Below are 22,625 nucleotides of genomic sequence, written 5' to 3' on the forward strand. Positions count from 1 at the left end.
ATTAAACATCAATAGTTAAAACCCAGATTATCATCTCCCCTTTAAAAACCAAGATTAATGCAAAGCCCAGAGTTCAGTGGGTAAGAAGAGCCAGGAAGTGAAGGACGATGCTGAGAAAGCAGGAAGACAAGGAGCGACAAGATGGCGCAAAGAGAACCTAAGATATACTGCAAGTTTCTTCTTTGAAAACCTAAGTTAGTTTATAAGCAATGGAAACTTCACTTGGAAGAGATAAGGAGCCTGGATTCAGAAGTATGGTACAGCGTGGAGGTACCAGAAAACCTGGTGTTATTTTTATAAGCCCCTCCATTCTGTTCTGGCAGTATGTCATCTTGCCCTTTGAGAAGTAGGTTTTGAGAAGGCGGGGGCAGTGTCTGTCTTATTTGCTGCTGTGTATCCTGGTTGCAGAGAACAATGCCTAGTACACGACAGTGCAGCAAATGTTGAATGTGAATGAATGAATAAATGAATGAATGAGTACTGCTCAGCAGCCATCACTATTCCTTACTAACGAGGCTATTCTACCAAGAACCTGAGAGAGACTACACAAGAAGCAAAAGAAGCCAGAATATATTTCCTCTTTTGACCTAAAGAGCCTCCCTTTTTTTTAAAAAAAAAATCTTTATGACTTTCTTGTATTTTAATGTACCATTTTAGTGCCTTAAAACATGTGGTAATTTTTTTTTTTTTTTTTTTTGAAAGATGCTATAATGAATCATGGGCAAAGAACAGATGACCTAATTTGATCAGATTTCCAAGAAGATATGCAAAAAATATAATGTAGCTCAAAATGATATCTCTACATTCATCCTTTTAAGGACTCATTTGGTTTGACACACTCCAAATCCTTATCAGATTGCTGGGAACTGAAGGTGGGAATGTAAAAGGAAGAGGCATTAGCAGAGTGAGGCTCAGGGCCCCCGTGACAGACGAGTGTGGCAGGGAGCAGTGTGGAGATCCAGAGGGTGTGGAGGATATGAAGTGTACCAGGGAGGTTAGTCAGGAGTTTCCAAGAAGGGAAGAAAAGAAAAAATTAATCAGAGACCCCACCTGCTTTGAACCACTGCCAGGAGCCCTGATAATTACCACTGCTAAACATATATCACTCAGTACCACCCAATAAACCAAATTCTGGTCACTGGCAGGCTTTTTGGCTCCAAGGGCCAGATTACTTTAAGATCTCACGAGTTGCTCCATTCACTCACCTGTGAGCACCTTGCACAATTCCTGCCCTACCCTGCCCTCCAGTCCGCCAGCCCTCAGTGTTTTTGCCTTTTCATAGCTAAGGATGCCCCAGTCCCAACAAAATCAAGCTTCCACATCAAAGTAACTTATAGCAAATGGTTTTCAAAGCAATTCTACTTTCATAATCTCCCTAAAATAATAAAATGTATTAGCAAATGAAATCATATTTCCTTCAAGGAACTGTTGTAAAACTCAAGAGGATGCTCAGCGTGAGGATTCTAGCTTCCTTTTCTGTCCAGAGAAGTGTTCTCATTGAGGGGAACATTGGTTGCCTGACCAGTCACACTTGCAACCATGATGCCTAAACATTGCTTTCTAGGCTTCCTCGTCAGTTTCTTCCTGACTGGTGTAGCAGGTAAGTGCTTCATTTCTTTTTAATTGCTTATATTTTTGTCATCTGAGTGTGCTCAAGGGACTGTTAGAAATGGCACTGGCACTTTTCTGGGCTTTGTAAAAATTTCAGCTTTCTTCTGTCATGAAATGGTCAGAACAGATATGCAGTGAGTTTCTATCTGCAGTGTGAATAACTCCACGTGGACACACTGAGCAGCTACTAGAGAGGAGGCGCTCTAGTGGATGCAAAAAACTTTATATAGGACAAGTGTATATCCATCTCTCTGTCTCCTTAGCACTTCTTTTGCCTGCAGGAGGCTGATAGCACAGTGGGTACAAGCAGTCTCCTAAGCCAGACCGAGTCTGGATCTCAGTTCTCCCATTTACTTTTTAGTAAAACTTGGGTAATTGACTTAATTGTACCTCAATTTCCTCATCTATAGAATGGGAATTGGACATATTGTGAGGATTAAATGAATTAACATCTGCCGAGTGGTTCGAGCGATGCCTGGCACAGAACTGAGACTGTAAAAAGCATGTGAGAAATTTCTCTGGGTATTCATAGATAGCTCTTCAAGAGCAGAGAGCATCTTATCACTCCAGCATACCTTTGAGCAAGGTTATTAGAACCCCCAGTTAACAGATGGGTATCTCTCAGTGTAAGTGGCTCAAGTAACTTTCCCAAGACTGTATTGTTGCCCAGTGACTGATAACATAAAAACAATTCAAGTCTCCATCTCCTAGAAATGTGTGGATTTGTAAAGACTATGCTTTAGGTCCTTGGTAATACCAAGGACTCAATTAGCAAAATATGGCAGGAATTCACATGCTACCAAAATGATCCTGGCTCTGTACCTTACCAGGCCTATAAACTTAGGCAAGACATGCAACTTATTTAAGTCTCAGCTTCTCTATTGTAAACTATAATAATAAAAATACCTGCCTTATTGGGTGGTCGCAGGAATGAAATAAGATGTAAAGTGTCGAGCACTGTGCCTGACAGATGTTTAATGTTCAGTGAATGCCTGTGGGAGAAGGAGAAAAGGAAGGATATCTCCAGCCTCCAGTTGTTCTGTTTCCTCCATTAGTTCCACTCTTCCAAGGCTTCGCTCTTAGTTTTCTGCGGTAGGTGACAGTCAGGGTCTGGAGTAAGAGTACCCAGGTACAAAATCAGCTTCATCATTTGCTGCTGTGCAAGTTCCTTCAGCTCTCTAGGGCTTAATTTTTTCGTCTGTAAGAGAAAGAACCCAATAATACCCTTTTCATAGAAGAGCTGGACACAGTAAATGAATGAACACAGGTAAAAGTCCCTCAGTGTCTGGGTCAGAGTGATTTGCTATTATCTGTGATGGCAGTAGCAGTGGTGGTATTATAAAAACAAGAAAAGAAATTCATAGGCAGATGAGATAAAGGTCATTGAGCCATCTCTCTTCACAGCAGCAAGTCAGCTCTAGGCAGGGAATTGCCTAGGAAATTGTGCTCGTTATCTCCTCAAAACCTCTGGAATTTTTATGTCCCAAAATTTTATGATTGATTAGGTAGTGATTTTGGTGAGCAAAATCAACAGTGGCAATAGACTTTTACAAGTTCATGCTACCATTTGATGCACTGAAGGAGGTCTAGCAAATAAAAACAAAAGCAAACAAAAATCAAACAACAATATTAACACTACTTGGCAAAAATAAACACCTAAGGAAACAGCCCAATTCATTAAAAAATAACAAATCTTGAATATTCAGAGCTGACATCAAGAGTCAACGTTTATTAATACTTGCAACGCACCTAAACGAAGAGTAACTCAAATGGCAAGTTAGAGTCCCAGCTTGCATAGCCTCTTCAGCAAAGAGCAATACATTTGTAGAGACATGACAGGACAAATAAAAGCAATTTTATTCTTCCAAGGGTGGCAAACTCTGGAAAAGTAAGTATGAGAAGAAATTAATAGAGCAAGTTTTGTTTGCAGATTTTTCTGGTGCCATCTCTGGGCTGATAAGACTCTGTTTTCAATAAAAGAGAAATTTATATCCTGCCTTTAGCCAGAAAAGGGAAGGGAGAGAGACAGAGCTTTTTCTGCATTTGCCGCTTAATTGTCTTCAACTCAAAATAATTTTTATGTCAAAGAGGCATATTTTGGAGTGATATATTCTTGTTTTCTTCAGACTCTAGAATAAAATTTTGTCGAAAGTCTCTTGCCTCCATGGGACTAAGCGCAGGTGACATTGGGCCACCTGTGTTACATGACCTGAGGAAAAAAGCAGAAGCCATGCCAGTGCAATATCATCCCTTTTCCTGCCGAGATTGCTATTGAGACCCTTCTCAGGAACAGCAGGCCCAATGCCAAGGTCTTGGGCAGTCTCCCTCGATAGCATGGACCAGTTTATCTGAGCAATTATGTTTGAGTACTGGGAGCCAGGATGCAGGCAGGTAAGTGCAGCCATTCAGGAGTGGAACAGCAAAGGTCGACCTACCTGGAATAAAGCCAGATCAGCTGGGAGAGGTGGAGGACACTGAGGCAGGACCCAGAGATTACTCAAGAAGCTGAGAAAGGAGGAATCGAATGTTGGGTGGAGGTCCTGGAGCCAAAATTGATCCCAGGTAAAATTTTGCCTCAGAGTAGCAGAAACACACAGCTCCCAGGAAGGTGAGTCAGTGGCCTTGGTATGGGTCTTTCATCTCAGTCCTTACTTTCCATCATCATCAGGGAAGGAAATGAGGACACTATTTTTTCAGTGCTATTTCTTTCTACTACAGTTTAGGAATGAGATGGAAGGAGATCTCTTACGTGTTTATAATCTGGAACACAATTGTTCTGAAACTTTAGCATGCATAAAAATCATTACATTGAAGATGCAAAATGTTCGTTTCTGGGCTCCGCCTCTACCATCTGTGTTTATAGCAATCATTTTAGGGAATTCTGGTGAAGGCGTTACATTGAAACCTATTGCTAATAACAATGGTGCACGTATCAATGTTTGGTGTTTTTCCTTTTCTTATTATTTTAGAAACTCAGCCTGCCCATGAGTCTCTGAAGCCTCAGACAGCACATTTTCAATCACGAAATTTTTATAACATTTTGCACTGGCAGCCTGGGAGGGCTTGTGCCAACAACAGCAGCGTCTACTTTGTGCAGTATAAAGTGTAAGTAATTTAAGCTTCCTCTCGCCGGTAGGGACAGGAGTGTCTTATCTCTCCCAAAGGCTGTATGATGACACAAAACGCATGATGATGTGCAGTCTGTTGGGGACATATTGTCATCCCATGGAGACCCAGCACCAAGTCCTTAAAGGTTCAGCTTTTGGAATCACAACAAAGCCTGGCACATGGTGAGCTCTTAACACATATTTGCCAAGTGAATATTGGAAGCAAATTGCTTAGCACGTAATAGGTACTCAATTAAGTTGACGCTATTGATACTTGAACAAGTTGTGGGACACCTGAATGCCCACAGGCAGTCATTTTAGAAGTCATTTTTTAAGAGTAGGTTTACTATTTGAAAAATTCTTTTCAAAAATTAATGTCTCCTGTAAGTATGAACACAAATTGGAACGTGCTGCTGCGTGTTCCTCTCATGTCATCATCCAGCTAGCTCTGGTGGATTGTAGCCAAAACTCACATACAATCAACACCTTTCCTGGACTGAGGCCTGGAAACAGAAACTCCTGATTTGCAAATGGCAGGTTTTCCCACTTACACATTTCCTGGGGGTTTTTTGAGGCTCTTCCTATTCTCACATAGTTTGAAATGCTGGCTGAGCATAAGACAGGAGATATTACAGTTTACCTTTCATCGTTAGAAATTCAGAAAACTAGTTGCAGCCACGGACCAAAATAACCATTTTTATTCTGTAAATTCATCAATGTCACTCCAGCATGGGGCAGGTCCAAGGTCAGATTTTTTTCATGAATTAACCTCTCACTAACTTCAGAAGGAATATTTCTAGAAGTTTATTGGTCTTTAACTGATGCTGATTTTCTCAACACACTTTGTATAGCAATTGCAAAATTTACAAATCTTTAAAATAAAGATTTCTCCATTCCAAAAATATATTTGTGCATAGTTGCAGATGCTTCCAGCACATAGGAAGTAGGATTGGGGCTCTCTTTGTCCCCCACCCCACCCCATTAGGCAATGTAGGTAGGTCTAAAGTGGTCCAATTTGTGGTCCAACATAAAAAGTAGATACGAGTTGCTTTACCGTGATACTAACGAAGATTAAACTTTAGGGCAACATGGAAGTATTTTATATTTGTAATTCTTTTTCTTAAAGAGGGTTCCCAAATGTGTATAAAATTCAGAATACCTGGATCTATTCCTAGCTATGTGGTATTTTCAATAGCACAATGCAAATTTATATTTTTGAAATCTTTCATTTTCGTTCTAACCAGTTCACATGAGTCTAAAGTTAATGTCAGTTCCATTTGGGATAGGACAAAATATGAGGTGCCATATTATAGCTAAATTCAGCCAGCAAAGACAATGTCTCATCAATAAATAACAATTTAAAAAAGAAACATTAAGTTGTGCTTCACATATGTTGTTTATTCTACTTTAATGGTATCTTCTGGTATAATGAAACTGCTGTCATATAGTTTACAAAGTACAGACACCAATAATAGTCCTCATTACGTGGCTAGAAAGTCATAGATTTCAAGTCCTTCATCAAATATTTTGGAAGCCTTTCTCCCTAGCCTCTAATTCCTGCTCTGTCCCCATCATCATCTTATTGCATTTTCTCTGATCTGGTAAGAAAAGGAGCATTAATCTTCCATTGTGCTGTTACACCATCCCATAGTCTTAAGATGAATCAACCTATCAGCCTCTGTCTTACTACCTTTTGTTTTTTTATGGGTTTCTCTCCCTCTCTTCCAGCTCCTTATTATAGCACTCCTTATATTGGCCTCTCTACAACCCCCGCTTAATTTTCAATAAAGAAATTAACCATACGTGTTGGGCAAGCATCACTTGAGATGAAAAGTGGTAGCCACTTCTCAGAATCAGCCACATTACTCAACGGCAAACTGATGAGAAGTGAAGAAAACCACAAAGAGTTGAAACCTCAGAAGCATTAAGGATGTAGGGAACTAGTACTCAAAAATGGAAGTTGGTCCATACACCAGAAGAAAAATTTCACCAAGTATTTAAAAAACCCCAAACTCCTATGCTAGTGATACAGAAGGTATCAGGCTTGAGTTTATCATTCAGCAAGACAGCATTTTGGATAACAGGAAGCAGTCTTTTTAAAGATACTTAAGAGTAGCCATAAGCTTTCACAGTGGTACTAATATTGGAGGACAATATTCAACCAGTCTAAAACATTAATAGACTGAAAAAACTGCAGACTCCTTCAATGGAAGAAAGAAACTCAGGTATTTGTCTATTCCCTTCTATAGGTATGGACAGAAACAATGGATAAATAAAGAGGACTGTTGGGGTATTCAAGAATTCTTTTGCGACCTTACCAATGAAACCTCAGAAGCACAGGAGGCTTATTACGGAAGGGTGAGGACAGCTTCAGCTGGTATCCACTCAGGCTGGACCATGACGCAGCGTTTCTCTCCCTGGTGGGAAAGTGAGTTCCATGGAGTTTCTTTGCATTTGCTTTTCTTGGTTTTGAATAGCCCTCATAGAGTGTGGCTAGTTATCAAGCCCTGTGCTTTGCTGCAGTCTACGCCATCATCTCACTTAAACTAATTCTCAGAACAACCCTAGAAGATGGTTTTTACTATCCTTATTTTACAGCCCAGAAAATCAAGGCACAGAGGCTTCAGCAGTTACCCAGGTCTCACACCCTTTAACCCTCATTGAGTTTCAAATTCTGCTGCATCTGACTGTAGAGCTGAAACTCTATCCTGCTGCTGAATTGTTACATTAAAGGGGAAAATTTTTAAAAAATTAGTTTTAGATAGCAAGAAAGGAGTCGTACTGCCATAGACCCCTCTTAAGCATAGAGATTAAGCTCTTGAAAATACTCATTAGAAAAATTTTCTGTTGAGGAAATTAATACTTCTTATTACCTCCCCTGGGGGAGACCAAAAGTTTACTCTCTATCAATTTCTTCATGATGTTTATTCTTTTTCTAATTTAGTCATAATCCAAGAATAATAATATTATAATCTAAGATATAAACTATAAAATAAACCATTACCAACAGACTTTAAATAAAATAGTAGACAAAAGACAAAGAGAAAAAAGGGTGTTTAATGTCTATGTACAAAGATAAGTGTGACAAAACAAGAAAGAAAATATGGATATTTCTTACAATCCTAATAATTGCAACAGTCAAGAAGCTGTAGTTAATATTTATAACCTCTTCTATCATTGTTAACTCTACATTCACTTGTTTTTCAGCCAGCACCTCAGCTCTTCATTCTTGAGGAGTTTGAGTCCTTTTGATCTTCCCCATATAAACTTGACATAATCTTATATTAATTTTTATTATCAAATGTAGAGTTCTAAGAAGCACCTCAGAGGAAACCAAGCATATGTCCACCTGGCCTTATTGTATATATAACAATTTTATGTCCCCTTGATAATCAGAATCAATCATCCTAGACAATACAAGGACTTCATTTTCTCCTCATTGGTTAAATGGCACCAAGAGCTTCAAACAGGAGGCAGCCTCAACTTCCAATTCTTTGAAACCGTTGTTGTTATAAGCCAGTAGAATTAAGGATCACATGTATGGGAAACAAACCATTTCATTAGTTGTTCACTATGTGTAACAGTGAGAATTCCCCCACCTACTCCTACTTTTTGTGTCCTAGATCAATGAATTCTGTCCATCAAAGAAATAGAACTGTGCATTGGTCACAAGATTAGAGCATATATTAATACCTGACAAGGTGTCGTCTCTCAAAATGAGCTTGTAATCATCCACTTCACCTTCCTATAAAGCCCGGGGTTTCTGAGTGATGGGATATATGGTAAGGCTTCACTTCTTCCACATTAACAGTTCTTCTGTCATAAGCAATGTATCATGGGGTATTATACTCCTGAATAAGGCATCTACTATATCCATGTTAGAGGGTAGTCAGGAGGATCGCTGATTAAATCATAAAGCAGAGAAGACAGATCTAAAATTGAAAAGTATCCATTCCAGCATCATTTGTCCTCTCCCTGTTGAAAGGGATCAAAAAATTTACTACATAAAATGAACTATACTAGAAGTTCAGCATTGGTTCTTCTTACTGGGATTTTGGACACACTCAGCAGTGTCAGTCCAGCCTTAGTATGAGGAAGTTCATATAGTCGAGTCTACATATAGCCTCCATCCCTTTCGCCCAACCATTTTGTTCATAACTAATCAAGCGAGTATGGGACACTGGGGAAATAAGTTTTCACTGTCTCCACCTAGATTTTTTAAACAGCTTTACTGAGATATAATTCACACCCCTTATAGTTACCCATGTAATGTGTACGACTCAATGTTTTTTAGTATATTCACACATATGCATAGCCATTACCCACCATCAATTTTCGAACATTTTCATCACCTCAAAAAGAAACTCCATACCGTATGGCTATCACTCTCCTATTCTGTCACTTCTCCAGCCCTTCAGTCCTAGGCAACCACTAATCTACCTTCCGTATCTATAAAATTCCCTGTTCTTGATATTTTATATAAATGAAATCGTATAATATGTGGTCTTTTGTGACTGGCCTCTTTCACTTAGCATGGTGTTTTCAAGGTTCATCCATGTTGTAGCACGTATGAGTACTTCCTTTCTTTTTGTGGCTGAATAATATTCCATTATATAAATATATCACATTTTATCCATTTCTCAGTTGATAGACATTTGAGTTGTTTTTACCTTTTGTCTACTATGAATAGTGCTGCTATAAACATTTGTGTACAAGTTTTTGTGTAGACATATGTTTTTATTTCTCTTGGGTATATACCTCAGGAGTGGAATTGCTGGGTCACATGATAACTCTATGTTTAATCAGCTGATGAACTGCCAGACTGTTTTCCAAAGCAGCTGCACCCATCAGCAGTGTGTGGGGGTTCCCATCAGCAGTGTGTGGGGGTTCTCATTCTCCACATCCTTGGCAGTACTTACCTGACTTTTTAATTATACCTGTCATTTTGGGTTCATTTATGTATATGGTATGAGGTAAGTGTCCAGTTCTTTGGTATTTGGTTATCTAGTTGTCCCAGCATCTTTTGTTGACAAGATTATTCTTTCCCCATTGAAAGATCTTGGAACCCTTGTTGAAAATCTGGTGGCCATAGACCTTTGGGTTTATTTCTGGACTCTCAATTGGATTCCACTTATAGATATATGTATTCTTGTGTCACTATCACACCATCATGTAATATTGCTTTGTAGTAAGTTTTGAAATTGGGAAGTGTGAGTCTTCCCACTTTGTTCTTTTTCAAGATTTTTTGGTTATTCTGAATCTCTTGTAATTCCATAGATTTTTGAGAACTCCCTTTTTATAGGCACCTTTTTGTTTGTGTTAACATGGATGCAGAAGTATTTGCTTAGGAGACCATACATATATATCTTCTCCAGACCTCCTTCGATAACCTGAGTAGTATAAAATGCTACAGCAGTCCACTTCTGGCTGGTGCCATCATGTCATGTAGAATCTTCCAGGAACAGGCTCCTTTTTATCCTCTGTTAAGTTAGCTGGTCATAGGAACTCCTCAAGAAGCTGTAAATATAGAGGAGGAAGAAACGATAAGATAGTAGGTGTAGATGCACTGGGAGCCACCTGCTTTTGCAAATTAATTTGATGTCAAGACCAGCTAGAGGCTAGACTCATATAATCCTTTTTTACTTAATGTTGACAAGTTTCTGTGCATTTTATGACTTGCTGTAACAGAACTTGATGTATCACCCAGTTCATGATAAGAAGCTCAGGTCACATCGTTCCTTGATATCCAAAGGTCAGGTGTTCATTTTCTATCAGGGCCCAGTTACAAGGAAGTCTGGAGCCTTTCTTTTCTTTTTCTTTTTCTTTTTTTTTTTTTAAAGAAAATTAGTCATTTGCTAAATAGGATATAACTTTTTTCTAAAAATTCAGGGGCCTGGAATTGTCATAGTTTCTATATAGCATCCTGATCTGACACAGTTGTTTTGAAAATTGTTGGATCTTCTTAATCATAAAGGACAAGTGGCAGGGCTGCCTGTTTGCAACATGGACTAGCTGAGAAGTTTGCCTCTTAGTCTGGGTCCCTCTCAAAGCTCAAAATCTTATGTGATACTTTGCACATGGGTAGCACTACTAAATGTGATATGTGTTCCTTCCAAAATTCAAAGAGGCCTAACAAGCCCAGTGAATGTTCCTTAGTAATAGCGGATGCAAAATGAAGCAACTTATCTTTAACTTGAGAGGAAACATCTCAACTAACCCCAGAGAAAATTTAACACCAACATTCTGCTTCCATGTATCTTACTAAAGCATCTATAGTGACTAGTACTTTAGATACACCAAATTCAATGAGTATTGTGTTATCGATTTAGTGGTCCTGTGAAAGGATCAAAGATTCTGCAGGCAATATATGACAGAGAGTCAGGATGCCAATGGAAACCAAGTGAAATAAAACTGTTCTGATGCTTTCTAATTATTGGACAATGTTATTCTCTAAATTATATCTAAGGCTGTGTTGATTGGACTCTAGAACACAGACACTATAATGAATAGTATTTATACCATGGTCACCACCTGAGTTGTTTAGTTACTCATTTTATTATTCAAGACCCATCTTTTCCGGGGGGAGGGTATAAATCAAATAAATGAGTTAAATGGGGAAGTGATATATCTTACTACTTCTGCATCATTCAAGGAGATTCGATACACTAATCTCTGTAGTTTCCCCCAGGGATACAGTAGTACTCTTGATTTTCTATTTTGTCCGAAGAAGAAATTCCAGTGGCTTCAACTTGGCCTTTCGTCCCATGATAACTTTCACGCCACAGCTCAGAGAACCAAAATGGAAATGGATTCTGACAGTTGTGTATATATCATTGAATTTGCTTTTATTACCTAACACTTATAAGAACCCACAACACATTCTGAGTCCCCACAGATTATCATCAACTCAGAATCAGGATTCATTATTGGCCAAAGGGTCTGTATTTACCTTTCTCCAGCTTGTAATTACCCTATGGGGAAAGATAAAAAAAAATTTTTCTTAAAATTTATAGCATTACTTCACTTGCCTTCAAAATCTCACCCTAATGATCTAACTGATGCAATGTCCAATTAGATCCAAACAAATTGGATCATGTCCAAAATGCTAGATGCAATGGAATTGAGAAAAAAATCTTTTTTAATTTTCTAACTCTTCAACAAGCAGGAGGGTGGAATGAGAATTGGGCAAACCAATCCATGGTATCCAGCCCATTGTTTCTTGGAATAACTTGAAATTCAAGCTCAATCCACTTCACCAACAATTCTCTAGGTGAGAAAAAGGAGATTGAATAACTAAGCTGGTACACAACAATGAGGAGAATTTTCAAAGTAATATAATTATTATATTCAAGCCAAAAAAGGGATCGAGTTTAAATTTATTCATCAAACAAAGCCTTCCTGATCATGGTTCATTAGGACAGTTGGTAAGATTAGCCAAAGACATTGACCGAGATGAAGTGAGGCTTTGCCTCAATTTAAATTGAAATAGTATTGAGTTAAGAATAGTTTGTGTTATTTCTATATGACCATCTCATTAAGAAAAACAACAATCACTGAAAAAGCCTTATGCCAGGACCTTTTAGGTAAAAGAGCGAGAAACACAGTGTATAAAACAGTAAAATTGGAGCTACTCTAATGGAAGCAATAGTGAGGAGCCCTGCCCTCGCCCTCCAGCTTTGCCCTCTCCTGCCATAGATCCTGAGCCTTTCTAAAGAACATGTTTTGGGACAGCATGTTCTTAAAGTTTGTGATATGGGCCTAATGAGCCAGCTGAATACATTGACTCACCTACGAACTATTTCTGAGCAGCAGGGGTTATTTCAGGTAAAAAGATTCTGGTTCCTCGTGTCTATCTAGAGACAAAGCAAGATCTTTTTTAAAAGCTTAAGTCAAAAGCAGCATTTGAGGTTCAATAAGATTTCGACAATAGCTAACCCCACAATTTCCTGGGCTAAAAATAGTTGTAGTGTTTTGGAGTAGGCCTGATTTTCTAATGGAGGGGACTAAGATCAGATTAAATCACTGCTTTGTCTCTTTATTTATTCAGTAATTATTTGTAAGGCACTTACTATGTTCCAGGTATTATACAAAGCCCTAGGGAACAAATAGCAAGCACAGCGGACACAGATAAGTCTCTTTCCTCATAGAGCTTTCTGTTTAATGAGGAAGCCAGCATTAAATAAAAACAATCACGCAAACAAACATAAAATAATACCAATGACAGGTAGTACAAAAGACATGCACAGTGCTATTAGAGCCTAGTCAAACAAGGACCTGATCAGGGACTTCTGGAAAAGCATTTCTGGGAAAATGATGCTTGAGCTGATACATAAAAATGAATAGAGGTTAACTAGGTAAAGATGGTACAGTAGAGCATTTCAGGCAAAGGGAAGAACATTGGTGAAGCCCCTCCAGCAGAAGGAAGCATGGCAAATACCAGAAACTGAAAGACTACTGGTATAGTGAAGAAGAGCAGGCAGGAAAAAATCTGAAATGGGTTGGGAATGGAGAGATTGGTCATGAATGGGAATTTTCCATTATGGAGTTATGACCTCCTCAAAGAAAGTATAATTTTACATTTTTAAAAAAATTTTTTTAGGCGAGGCAAGCCTTAGTTGACCTCACAGACTGCAAGGACCTTGTCAGCTTACAATTCCTTATTTTTTAGTTTTTATGCCTATAGCACTTGGTCTTCCTAGGTGATCTCCCATCCAAGTACTAACCAGGCCCGACCCTGCTTCGATTCCGAGATCAGACGGGATTGGGCTTGTTCAGGGTGGCATGGCCATAGATGAAAATGTAATTTTAATCAGGGGCCACATGATCAGTTTTGTGTATTGAAAAGACACTTTGGATATATTTGGGAGTACAGAACAGAAAAAGAACAGATTGGACATAGGTAAGTAAAATAGTAGATTCCTGTAATAATCTACAGGAGACAGGAGTTGGCTTGAATTAGGATAATGAAAAGGGGTATAGAAATTTTATTATTGGAGGGCACTGGGTAGGAAAAACTGGCAAGGCTTGGTAATGGGTTGAATATAATGATAAGGGAGAAGGATATGCCAAGGATAACCTCTGGCTTGCATAGCTAGATGAATTACTGAAATGTTTTTGATGGGATTTGAAGGAAAAAGACCAGAGAAATGGGGTGCAGGGTAATTGAGATCACAAGTTCAATTTTGAATATGTTGAGTTTAAGATGTTTTTCAGACACCCAAGAGAAATATTTATCCAGATCCAGGACAAGAATGTTAGAATTGTGTTCATTACCTGAGAGAGAATGAATTATACATCATACTAGTTTACAAAACTGAGCAGTGACTCATTCTTCTCATTTTGCAGTGGTAGATAACTGGTCAATTTTCACTAGAATTTTGAGGATGGAAAACAGGAACAGGATTACATATCAAACACTCTGCAGGATTAAAGTGTAAATAAAGGGGAATTCCTTTTCATTTAAACAATTAGGCAAAAATTCCAACATAATTGAAAAATAAATTAACAACTTCTGGTTCCAGATTAAATAGCCAGGGGAAGGATGGGGTGGGGTCGGAGCTCCTTTTCTAAAATGCTTAGAAATTCTGGATAAAATAGAACACATTCTCTTAACACTACAGAGGAGCATAAAAGAAAATAAAGGAAATCTCCAGGGGCCAAAACAAAGTAGCTGGGGAAACCAGAGGATAAGCAAAGTTCCACGGCCTGAGGGTGTTTGCCCAACTTGGTAACCAGACTCCGGCTGGGGCAGAGGACAGGGTCCTAAGCCAGCACAAGTTGGGGAGTTACAACTAGTACCCCATAAAATCTTGGCCCTCAAAGATTTGAAGAGCAGGCTGAGGAAAGAGCAGACTCAATTGAAGAGCAGACTCAGGAAAGCCTTCCCATGAAAGAGAAGAAACAAAAAAGGGCTTATGTTTCTTTCAGTCTTGACTCTGTTAGGAATCAATTATTTCCTAAATTCATAAAGGCCTGAGATTCAAATACATACAACTTTCATGTTTTTAGAAAATACCACCTTGAGGTTGTACCAAGCTGATTGTGCCACAGGACACCTTGCAAATGCAAAGGGAAATACTTAACCGAGCATTCAGAAGCAACACAACACATAAATGGTCATTTGATCTATGTCTAGCATAGTAACTATAGTCTTTTAAATATATGAGACTGGATCAATTGGGAAACAATAAATCTTGGGCCCCTATATCACCCATTTACAAAACCAAGTCCGGATGGATAAAAACAATAAAACTTGGCAACTACAGCCAAGGATCAAATTTGACCTACATCTATTTTATAAATAAAATTTTATTGGAGCATAGTCACGCCCATTCCTTTACATTTTGTCTGTGATGGCTTTCGCATGCACTACAATGGCAAAGTCTTAGCGTAGTTACAACAGAGAAATATACGGTCCACAAAGCCTAAAATATTTATCTGCCCTTTACAGAAAATGTTTGCAGACTACTATTCTATAATGTAACATGGGAAAATATTTGCATGGCTTTGGGGTAGGTAGACCCCGAAAGTACTAATGATGAAGGAAATAACTGATAAACTGGACTACACTAAAATTAAGAACTTCTATTTATCAAAATATACCATCAAAATAATGAAAATGCAAGCCACAGAGAGAAGATATTTTCAGTGCATGTATTTGACAAAGGACTATGTCTAGAATGTACAGCAAACTCTTACAAATCAATAATAAAAAAAAGACAACCAGTTAAAAAATGGGCAAAATTTGTAAATAGGCTCTTTACAAAAGAGAATATCCACACGAGCAATTAACAAATGAAATTACAGTAGTCATCAGGGAAAAGCAATTTAAAAATACAATGAATTGCTATACACATTTATCAGAATGACTAAAATTAAAATTTTTTGAAATAATAATGACAGTGTTAGAATGTGAAAAATGGGAACTTTCATATACTGCTGAATATAAATTGGTGCATCCACTGTGGAAAACTGGCAATATCTATTTATCACCTAGCAATTCCATTCTTATATTCTCAACAGAATGCATGTTTCACAAAAGACATATGAATGAAGATGTTCATAGCAACTTTACTCATAATATCCCCAAACTAGAAACAACCTAAAAGTCTGTGAATAACACAATAGATAAACCGTGATACTCATACAATTAAACAGCAATCAAGAGAACAAACTATTGATACACACACACACATATACATTAGTTTATAGGGCTGCCACAGCAAAATACCACAGACCAGGTGTCTTAAACAACAGAAATTTATCTTCCCACAGTTTTGAAGGCTAGAAGTCCAAGATCAAGGCGCCAGCAGTGTTGGTTCCTTCTGAGGTCTCTCTCTTTGGCTTATAGATGGCTGCCTTCTTGCTGTGGTCACATGGTCATCCCTCTGTGCTCACACATATCCACATCTTCTTGTAAGGACATCAGTCATTTTGGATTATGGCCCATCCAAACCACCCACATGACTTCATTTTACATTAATTATCTCTTTAAAGGCCTTGTTTCCAAATACGGTCACATGCTGAGGTACTTGGAGTTAGGAATTCAACCTATGAATTTGGGAGTGACACAATTCAGCCCATAATTATACATATAAATAAAAGTGAAAGAAGCTAGACACAAAAGAGTGTATATTATAAATTCTAAAAACTAATATACATGGCACTAGAAGTAAGGACAATTGTGGTTATCTTCCAGGATTAAGTAATTGGAGGGGACATGAAGGAAGTTTCTGGGTGCTGGTAATGTCCTATTTCTTGATCTGGGTGGTAGCTATATAAGAGCATCTATTTGTAAAGATTTGTTGAGTTGTATCTTTATGATTTATTTATTTGTCTCTATCTATCTTAAAGGTCAATGAAAAGTTTATTTAAAATAAAAAATCAAACCAGAGCAACAAAAAAGAAAGTATCAACTTTTACATATGTGCTCACAATAAAAACATAAGGAAGCAGACTGACATAAGCAAGTGTGGAAAAAACAAGCACTGACCAGACCAGCGCTTCAAGTATTGTAATGTTGAAAGCAGATAATAAAATAAATGAGTTTATAGATATAACAGAATAAAAACATAATCAAAGGACAAAAATTTATTTTTTTTAAAGACAGGTAGATTGAAAAATACCTAAATAGATCTCTTAGAATAAAAAATATATAATCATTGAGATTAAAATAAAATTGGGTGGGGTTAAAAATCAGTTTATACATGACTAAATAGTAAATTGCTAGACTGCAAGACAGATCTGAAGAAACCATTCAGAATACTCTGTTGAGAAAAAAAGAAATATATAAGAGAAGTTAATACATGGAGAATCAAATAAGAAATTCTAACAGATGTTGATCAAAATTCCAGAAGAAAAGCATCTATCATCCATCTCTCTCTCTCTCTTCCCCGCTCCCCCGCTTCATTGATCTACCTATCTATGTATCAATTGATCATGGCTAATTTTCAAGAATTATAAAAGATATGAATCTGCAAACTGAAAATATACAATGAATACAAACAAGAAAAGAACAACAAAATTCATAAAAGAATTAAGTCCACCTAGAATTACTATAGTTAAGCTGGGGAAAATTAAAGTGACTATTGATTTATACAATTTTCTTTCCTAGTTAATAATGATTTGATTATTGATACTAAAATGCAAGAACCAAAAATTCTTTCTTGATCCTTCCTGTGCTGTCTCACAGTATATAACATAAACCTGTTGAATTAATTTTATAGCAATAAGTCTTCAAATGGTTTTAGAGCTGCTTTGAAATTTTACTTATTTAAGAATCTACAAAATATTTGTTTTACCCTAAGATCTCTCTCAAATAACTTTTTAAACTTCATTTTCCAAAATAATCACTGCAGGCTATGGAAATGATTGATAAATGTCCTCTTAAAACTGAAACAGAATTTATTAGTTTGTGCAAATAAAAATTTATCTTCAAAGAAACTTCTTAAATATTTACATTTTAGGTGTCAGCAGTATCTCTTCATAATGATTTTTGCCAGGTCTCTGAATTTAATGACTTGTTGTTATGCATAATGTCTCCATGTGAAATATATTTTTTGAATAATTTGCCAAAATTTCCTATTCTTTCTCCAGCAAAAATAGATCCTCCAGTCATGAATATAACCCAGGTTAATGGCTCTTTGCTGGTGATTCTCCATGCTCCAAACATGCCATATAGAAACCAGAAAGGAAAAAATGTATCAATGGAAAATTCCTATGAGCTGGTATACCGAGTCTTTATAATTAACAATTCCCTAGAAAAGGTAAGTTCAGATAAGAATATTTTTTTATTTTGTTCATTTGACTAACATTTTAGCCATATATGAGTAGCCTCTTTCATGCTACTCTATCTCTTTTTTTTCCTTATCTTTTTTCAGTTCCTTCTCACTTTCACCCTCACTGATAAGCAATTAGTACTTGGCATTACCGTTAGTGTGTGTGTGTGTGTGTGTGTGTATGCGTTTGCATCTATTCAGTCACTCAATCTGTCTCCACTTAATCTTCCCTGTGTAAAGATTGGTATTAACAATATTTAATTTCATTTGACTGCCACAAATATTCATTTTTATAGACTTTCCACATCTTATTTTAAAGTGACTTTTGGATCAGAGCATAATATGTTTCTGCCAGTTTTGCTATGTTATTCTAATTCATTGTCGGGGCCTTTTATCTTGGTTTGGTAGCTAAGTAAATATTTCTTTTTGGATGTCCATCTAAGACAGGGTTCCTTTGGCTATAAGAAACAGAACCCCATTCAAACTGGTTCAAAAAGGAAAGAGGAGGAGACGGGGGAGTTTTATCAGGAGATAATAAGCAATCTTATGGACAGCCAGAAGCAAGAAATAAAGTGCTGCCAGGCTTTTATAGTGACTGGGAAGGAGAAATGGAGAAGCAAATCTTAAAAAAATCCCACTCTGCCTCTCTGTGACCACATGTTGCGTGTCTACAGCTGTCTCCAAATTTACTTCATTCTCATCACTGCAGAGTTCAAATTCTTAAACAAGACACTGACCACTGAGTCAATCAGTTGGCAGCCCTCATGTAGTACCTACAAAGCCACGCGACCTGCCTCTTTCTCAGTCTGCTTTCCAGGACTCTGGAGAAAAAGGATGTAAGAAGAAGTCATACTGTGACCGGAAACAACTTATAGGTTTTATCAAAAATAGAACAAATCAGTGACTTATTGAAAACCATTTATCATCTCTTATTTTCCCCTGTTCACAGAAGCGAAAGGTATATGAAGGAGCTCATGGAGTTGTTGAACTTGAAGCTTTAACACCTCACACTAGTTACTGTGTAGTAGCTGAAATATATCAGCCCATGCTAGACAGAAGCAGCCAGAAAAGCGAAGAGAAATGTGTGGAAACTCCTTGAAGTGGCATGGAGCTGTCCGCGATATGGAAATCAAAAGCTCCGAGAATAGAGTGGCTCGTGTTTGAAGCGTCTCATTGAAAACTGTTTTTGTATTTTCTTAAAGCAATGTCACACTTCGCGGACTTCTTTGTCCATTCTTTCTTCTTTTTGTAACTAAATTTGTAAACTAAATTTAAGCAGTATCCATCCTTCGCCAAAAAACACATTAGAATTTAAAGAAGAGGCAGAGAATAAGGGCTCTATGAAATACAGAACTTTATTTCTGAATATAACATCCCTAACAACAATCTCCATTCTTCTAAAAAAGAAAAAAATTAAGAGCCAAGGAATAATAAGCATTTAACAAACTGTTGTTGAATGAATTTTTGCAAAAAGCATTATAAACAAGCAATCTTGAAGCAATCTTTTTCACTCTCTATTGAGACAACTTGACATAAATGTGCCAACTTTTACATGAGTGAAATTTTTACATGAATGAATATTTTCGCATATATTCCTATTTTATGTGAATATACTTTTTCATACACTTATTTTCTATTATAAAATATTCCTACTTAATAAACCAATATTTTCTTTTAAATTCTATGTAAATAAGAATAGTATTTTAAAAAAAACCTCATGATCTCTGAATGAATACCTAGATTAAGATTGTAATAACGAAGAATACCTACTCAATATAATTTCCCTCATTTAACATATACTCACTTTAAGGTTTACTTTTGTTTTTGTTTCATTTTGCTTTTTAATATTGCCTTAGAAGAATTTAATTTTATTCTCAAAATCAGGTATAATATTTTTCAACAACAAAGTGAAAGAAACCTTAACTCCAATTGATACCACAAACACTACTCTATCTTCCTGGAGAAGATTTTCCTGCCAGACGCACGTTCATAATCTTTATGTACAAGGATCTTACGAATGAGAGTTTGACTATGACCATGGGGATAGTAGAGGGTCGAGTAGAGAAGTCACTTTGAAGCAGAAAGCACACAGTGGGTGATAGGTTGACTTGGGAGAGGGCCTGGTCCTGGCAGAGATTATGGGGCCAATTAAAGCTCATGAATAACCTCCTAGAAGCATTACTGCCCCCTGAGTAAAGGCGGGTGGCCTAAAGCTCAGTGTAATCAACAGAAAGTTACCTTCTTCATTTTGGGCTTAGTCACATATGTGTTTAAGGTTGTCTTTCTTGTGAAGAGGTATATATTGGAGAACATTTGCACAATTCCTCATGGAAATTGCTCCAAAGTGTGATAAAAATATAATAAAAGCTTCTGGTTACATACAATTATACACAATAATAAATGGATTAAAATTATTCAGAAATGCACACGTAAGAGACACAACGAAAGCTAGAGGATTGATTGCTTTCATTGCTTTCCCATATGGTCAGAGAAAATAAATTAGGGCGTAGATCTAGGGACAAAAATTATTGTAATCTATGTTTTTAAATTATGCTTTTTTTTTGCTTACTATCTTTTTTGTCTTGTTGTCCTTTTAAAAGCAAGTTGAGAGCAATGGGAAGGATGAGGAATAAGGATTTCTTGTGCTCAATAGCATTTAAGTTTATGAAATTCAATAGTTCTGAAGTCTGATTTAAAAAACAATTATGGTTGCCACATGAAAGTTAGTAGCACCAAATTTTAGTTTTATTTTGTTTGTCCTGCTTTGTTTTTGCTTTCATGCTTAGGCAAATCACTAGGCATGCTTAGGCAAGAATAAAATACTTTGTAAAAAATAAGAATTGTCACATTCTTCATTGTGTTAGGAATAATACTGTCATCTTATTTCAATAAATTTTTTAAATTTTTTTGCTTTGAAATTTGAAATATTTGTTATTTGGGTTATGTAAAAGAAGAATCAAAATTTTAAATCTGTCAGATGAAACCATAATTAGACTTCTTAGACTCACATTAAGTTCTAGCCAGAAAGAAGCAAAGAGTGTTTGTTTAGCAAGACTCCAGGAATTCACTGATTTTATCCTATGATCAAATGGCAATTCCACTGTTACAGTTTCTCAGGCCAAAAGCTTTGAGGCCATCTTTGTCTTCATCTTTTCCTTCACATTATGTATTCATTCCATGAATACATTCTAATGGATCTATTTCCAAAATATGACATTTCTCACAACTACCTTATTCCAGGCAGCCATCATTGCTATGGACACCTTACTGGTCTCTTGCCTCCCTCCAATCTAGCCTCAGCAGGGTGGACAGGGCGATCCTTTGAGCATAGATCAGATCATGCTACTCTTTTACTCCTAACTCTCCAATGGCTTCCCGTCTCATAAGAGTAAAAACCCATCCTGCATAATCTGATTCTTTTTCTCATAAGCTCTCAGACCTCTAATTCTGGCCATGCTCACTTGGCTGCAGGACACTGACCCTGTTGCTTGGCCCTTAAATACAAATGCTCTGGCCTCTGGGCTTTTGTATCAGCTGCTTCCCGGAAAGCTGTGCCCTCAGATATCCATAGGCTTTTCCCTTCACTCCTCCAGGTCTCTTCTTTGCTAGGAAGTTGTCTTATCAGTGAGGCTTCCCTCACCATTTGATTTAAAATTACAAACTACCCCCTGCACCTCTCTCTAAATGTAAACCACTTGACACACTATAGTTTATTTGTTTATAGCTTGTCTTCCCCTACTCCAATGGAACATAAAGGCAGGTCTGCCTTTTTTTTTTTTTTTTCCACAGCTGTATTTTCATTATCTAGAAAAGAACCTGTACATAGCAGACACTCACTATTTGTTGGATAAATTAATGAATCAATCGTGGAACCACAGAGGGCATGGGAGGAGTGGATGAGGAGGATTGGATGAGAGGCTTTTCTTACAATTTTGTATAACCTGTTGCTATATCTTTCTCAACAGGTTATTGGTGGGGGGAGGAGAGGTGAGTCATTCTTTATAGAGATGCAGAGGTAGACATGCAGAGACCAGTTCTCAGATACAGCAAAAAGCTATTTTAAAATAATTACTTCTCTCTTCAAGGGTCACTTCCTAGGCATTATTTGTTCTCCTTGAATGGTATTCAAGTCCAGAAGTTCTGTCCCAGAAATTCATTAAAAGAAGAGAGGGAGTGAAATTGGGAATGATAAAAAGACATATCCACATTGATGAGAAGGAATTTTAGACAGTGTTCTCAAGACAGGGTAGGGGTGAGTGAGAAACTAGGATGGCCTATCATCAGGTGAGATTTCAGGGGTTGGATCAGTCGTCTGATGGAGTAGGCTACAGAAAGGAGCTAACTTCTATTGTGCTTCTAGATGTGCCAAGCATTTACACATTGAAGGATTGTCCATAAGAGAGTAATGAGAATGAAGGAAAGAGTCCAATGGACACACAAGGTATCAAGTTTCTTCAATGGCCAAAGTTAAGGCATTTCAGGAAATGGTTAAGCAATGAAGGATAACACACATCTCTCAGATGGGCATTAACTCCCCAGAGCCCTACATTTCCCACAAAGACATAGGATTGTAGCTACTGCCAGGTGCTCAGGACCAGGTTCCCCCAGATGAGAGGCCTTCTCTGCCATC

At 37.4% G+C, this 22,625-nt stretch overlaps 1 protein-coding gene and 1 pseudogene across 1 annotated transcript; one reads left to right on the top strand and one right to left on the bottom strand.

Moving 5' to 3' along the window:
• Positions 1–1,539: 1,539 nt before the first annotated feature.
• Positions 1,540–19,175, top strand: IL22RA2 (interleukin 22 receptor subunit alpha 2). Its single transcript, XM_039878991.1, has 5 exons — positions 1,540–1,600; positions 4,581–4,716; positions 6,968–7,146; positions 17,814–17,983; positions 18,945–19,175. The coding sequence occupies exons 1-5, from the start codon at positions 1,540–1,542 to the stop codon at positions 19,092–19,094; spliced, it is 696 nt and encodes a 231-aa protein (XP_039734925.1). The 3' UTR covers positions 19,095–19,175.
• On the bottom strand, positions 13,393–13,511 carry LOC120615858 (uncharacterized; annotated as a pseudogene).
• Positions 19,176–22,625: the final 3,450 nt, after the last annotated feature.

Source organism: Pteropus medius, unplaced genomic scaffold (assembly GCF_902729225.1).
Source record: "Pteropus medius unplaced genomic scaffold, Ma_sr-lr_union100, whole genome shotgun sequence".
Lineage (NCBI taxonomy): Eukaryota > Metazoa > Chordata > Mammalia > Chiroptera > Pteropodidae > Pteropus > Pteropus medius.

Coding starts and splice junctions, on each gene's coding strand:
- IL22RA2 (XM_039878991.1), top strand. CDS start 1,540: ATGATGCCTAAACATTGCTTTCTAGGCTTCCTCGTCAGTTTCTTCCTG. Junction 7,147..17,813: donor TTTCTCTCCCTGGTGGGAAA/GTGAGTTCCATG, acceptor TTCTTTCTCCAG/CAAAAATAGATCCTCCAGTC. Junction 17,984..18,944: donor TTAACAATTCCCTAGAAAAG/GTAAGTTCAGAT, acceptor CCCTGTTCACAG/AAGCGAAAGGTATATGAAGG.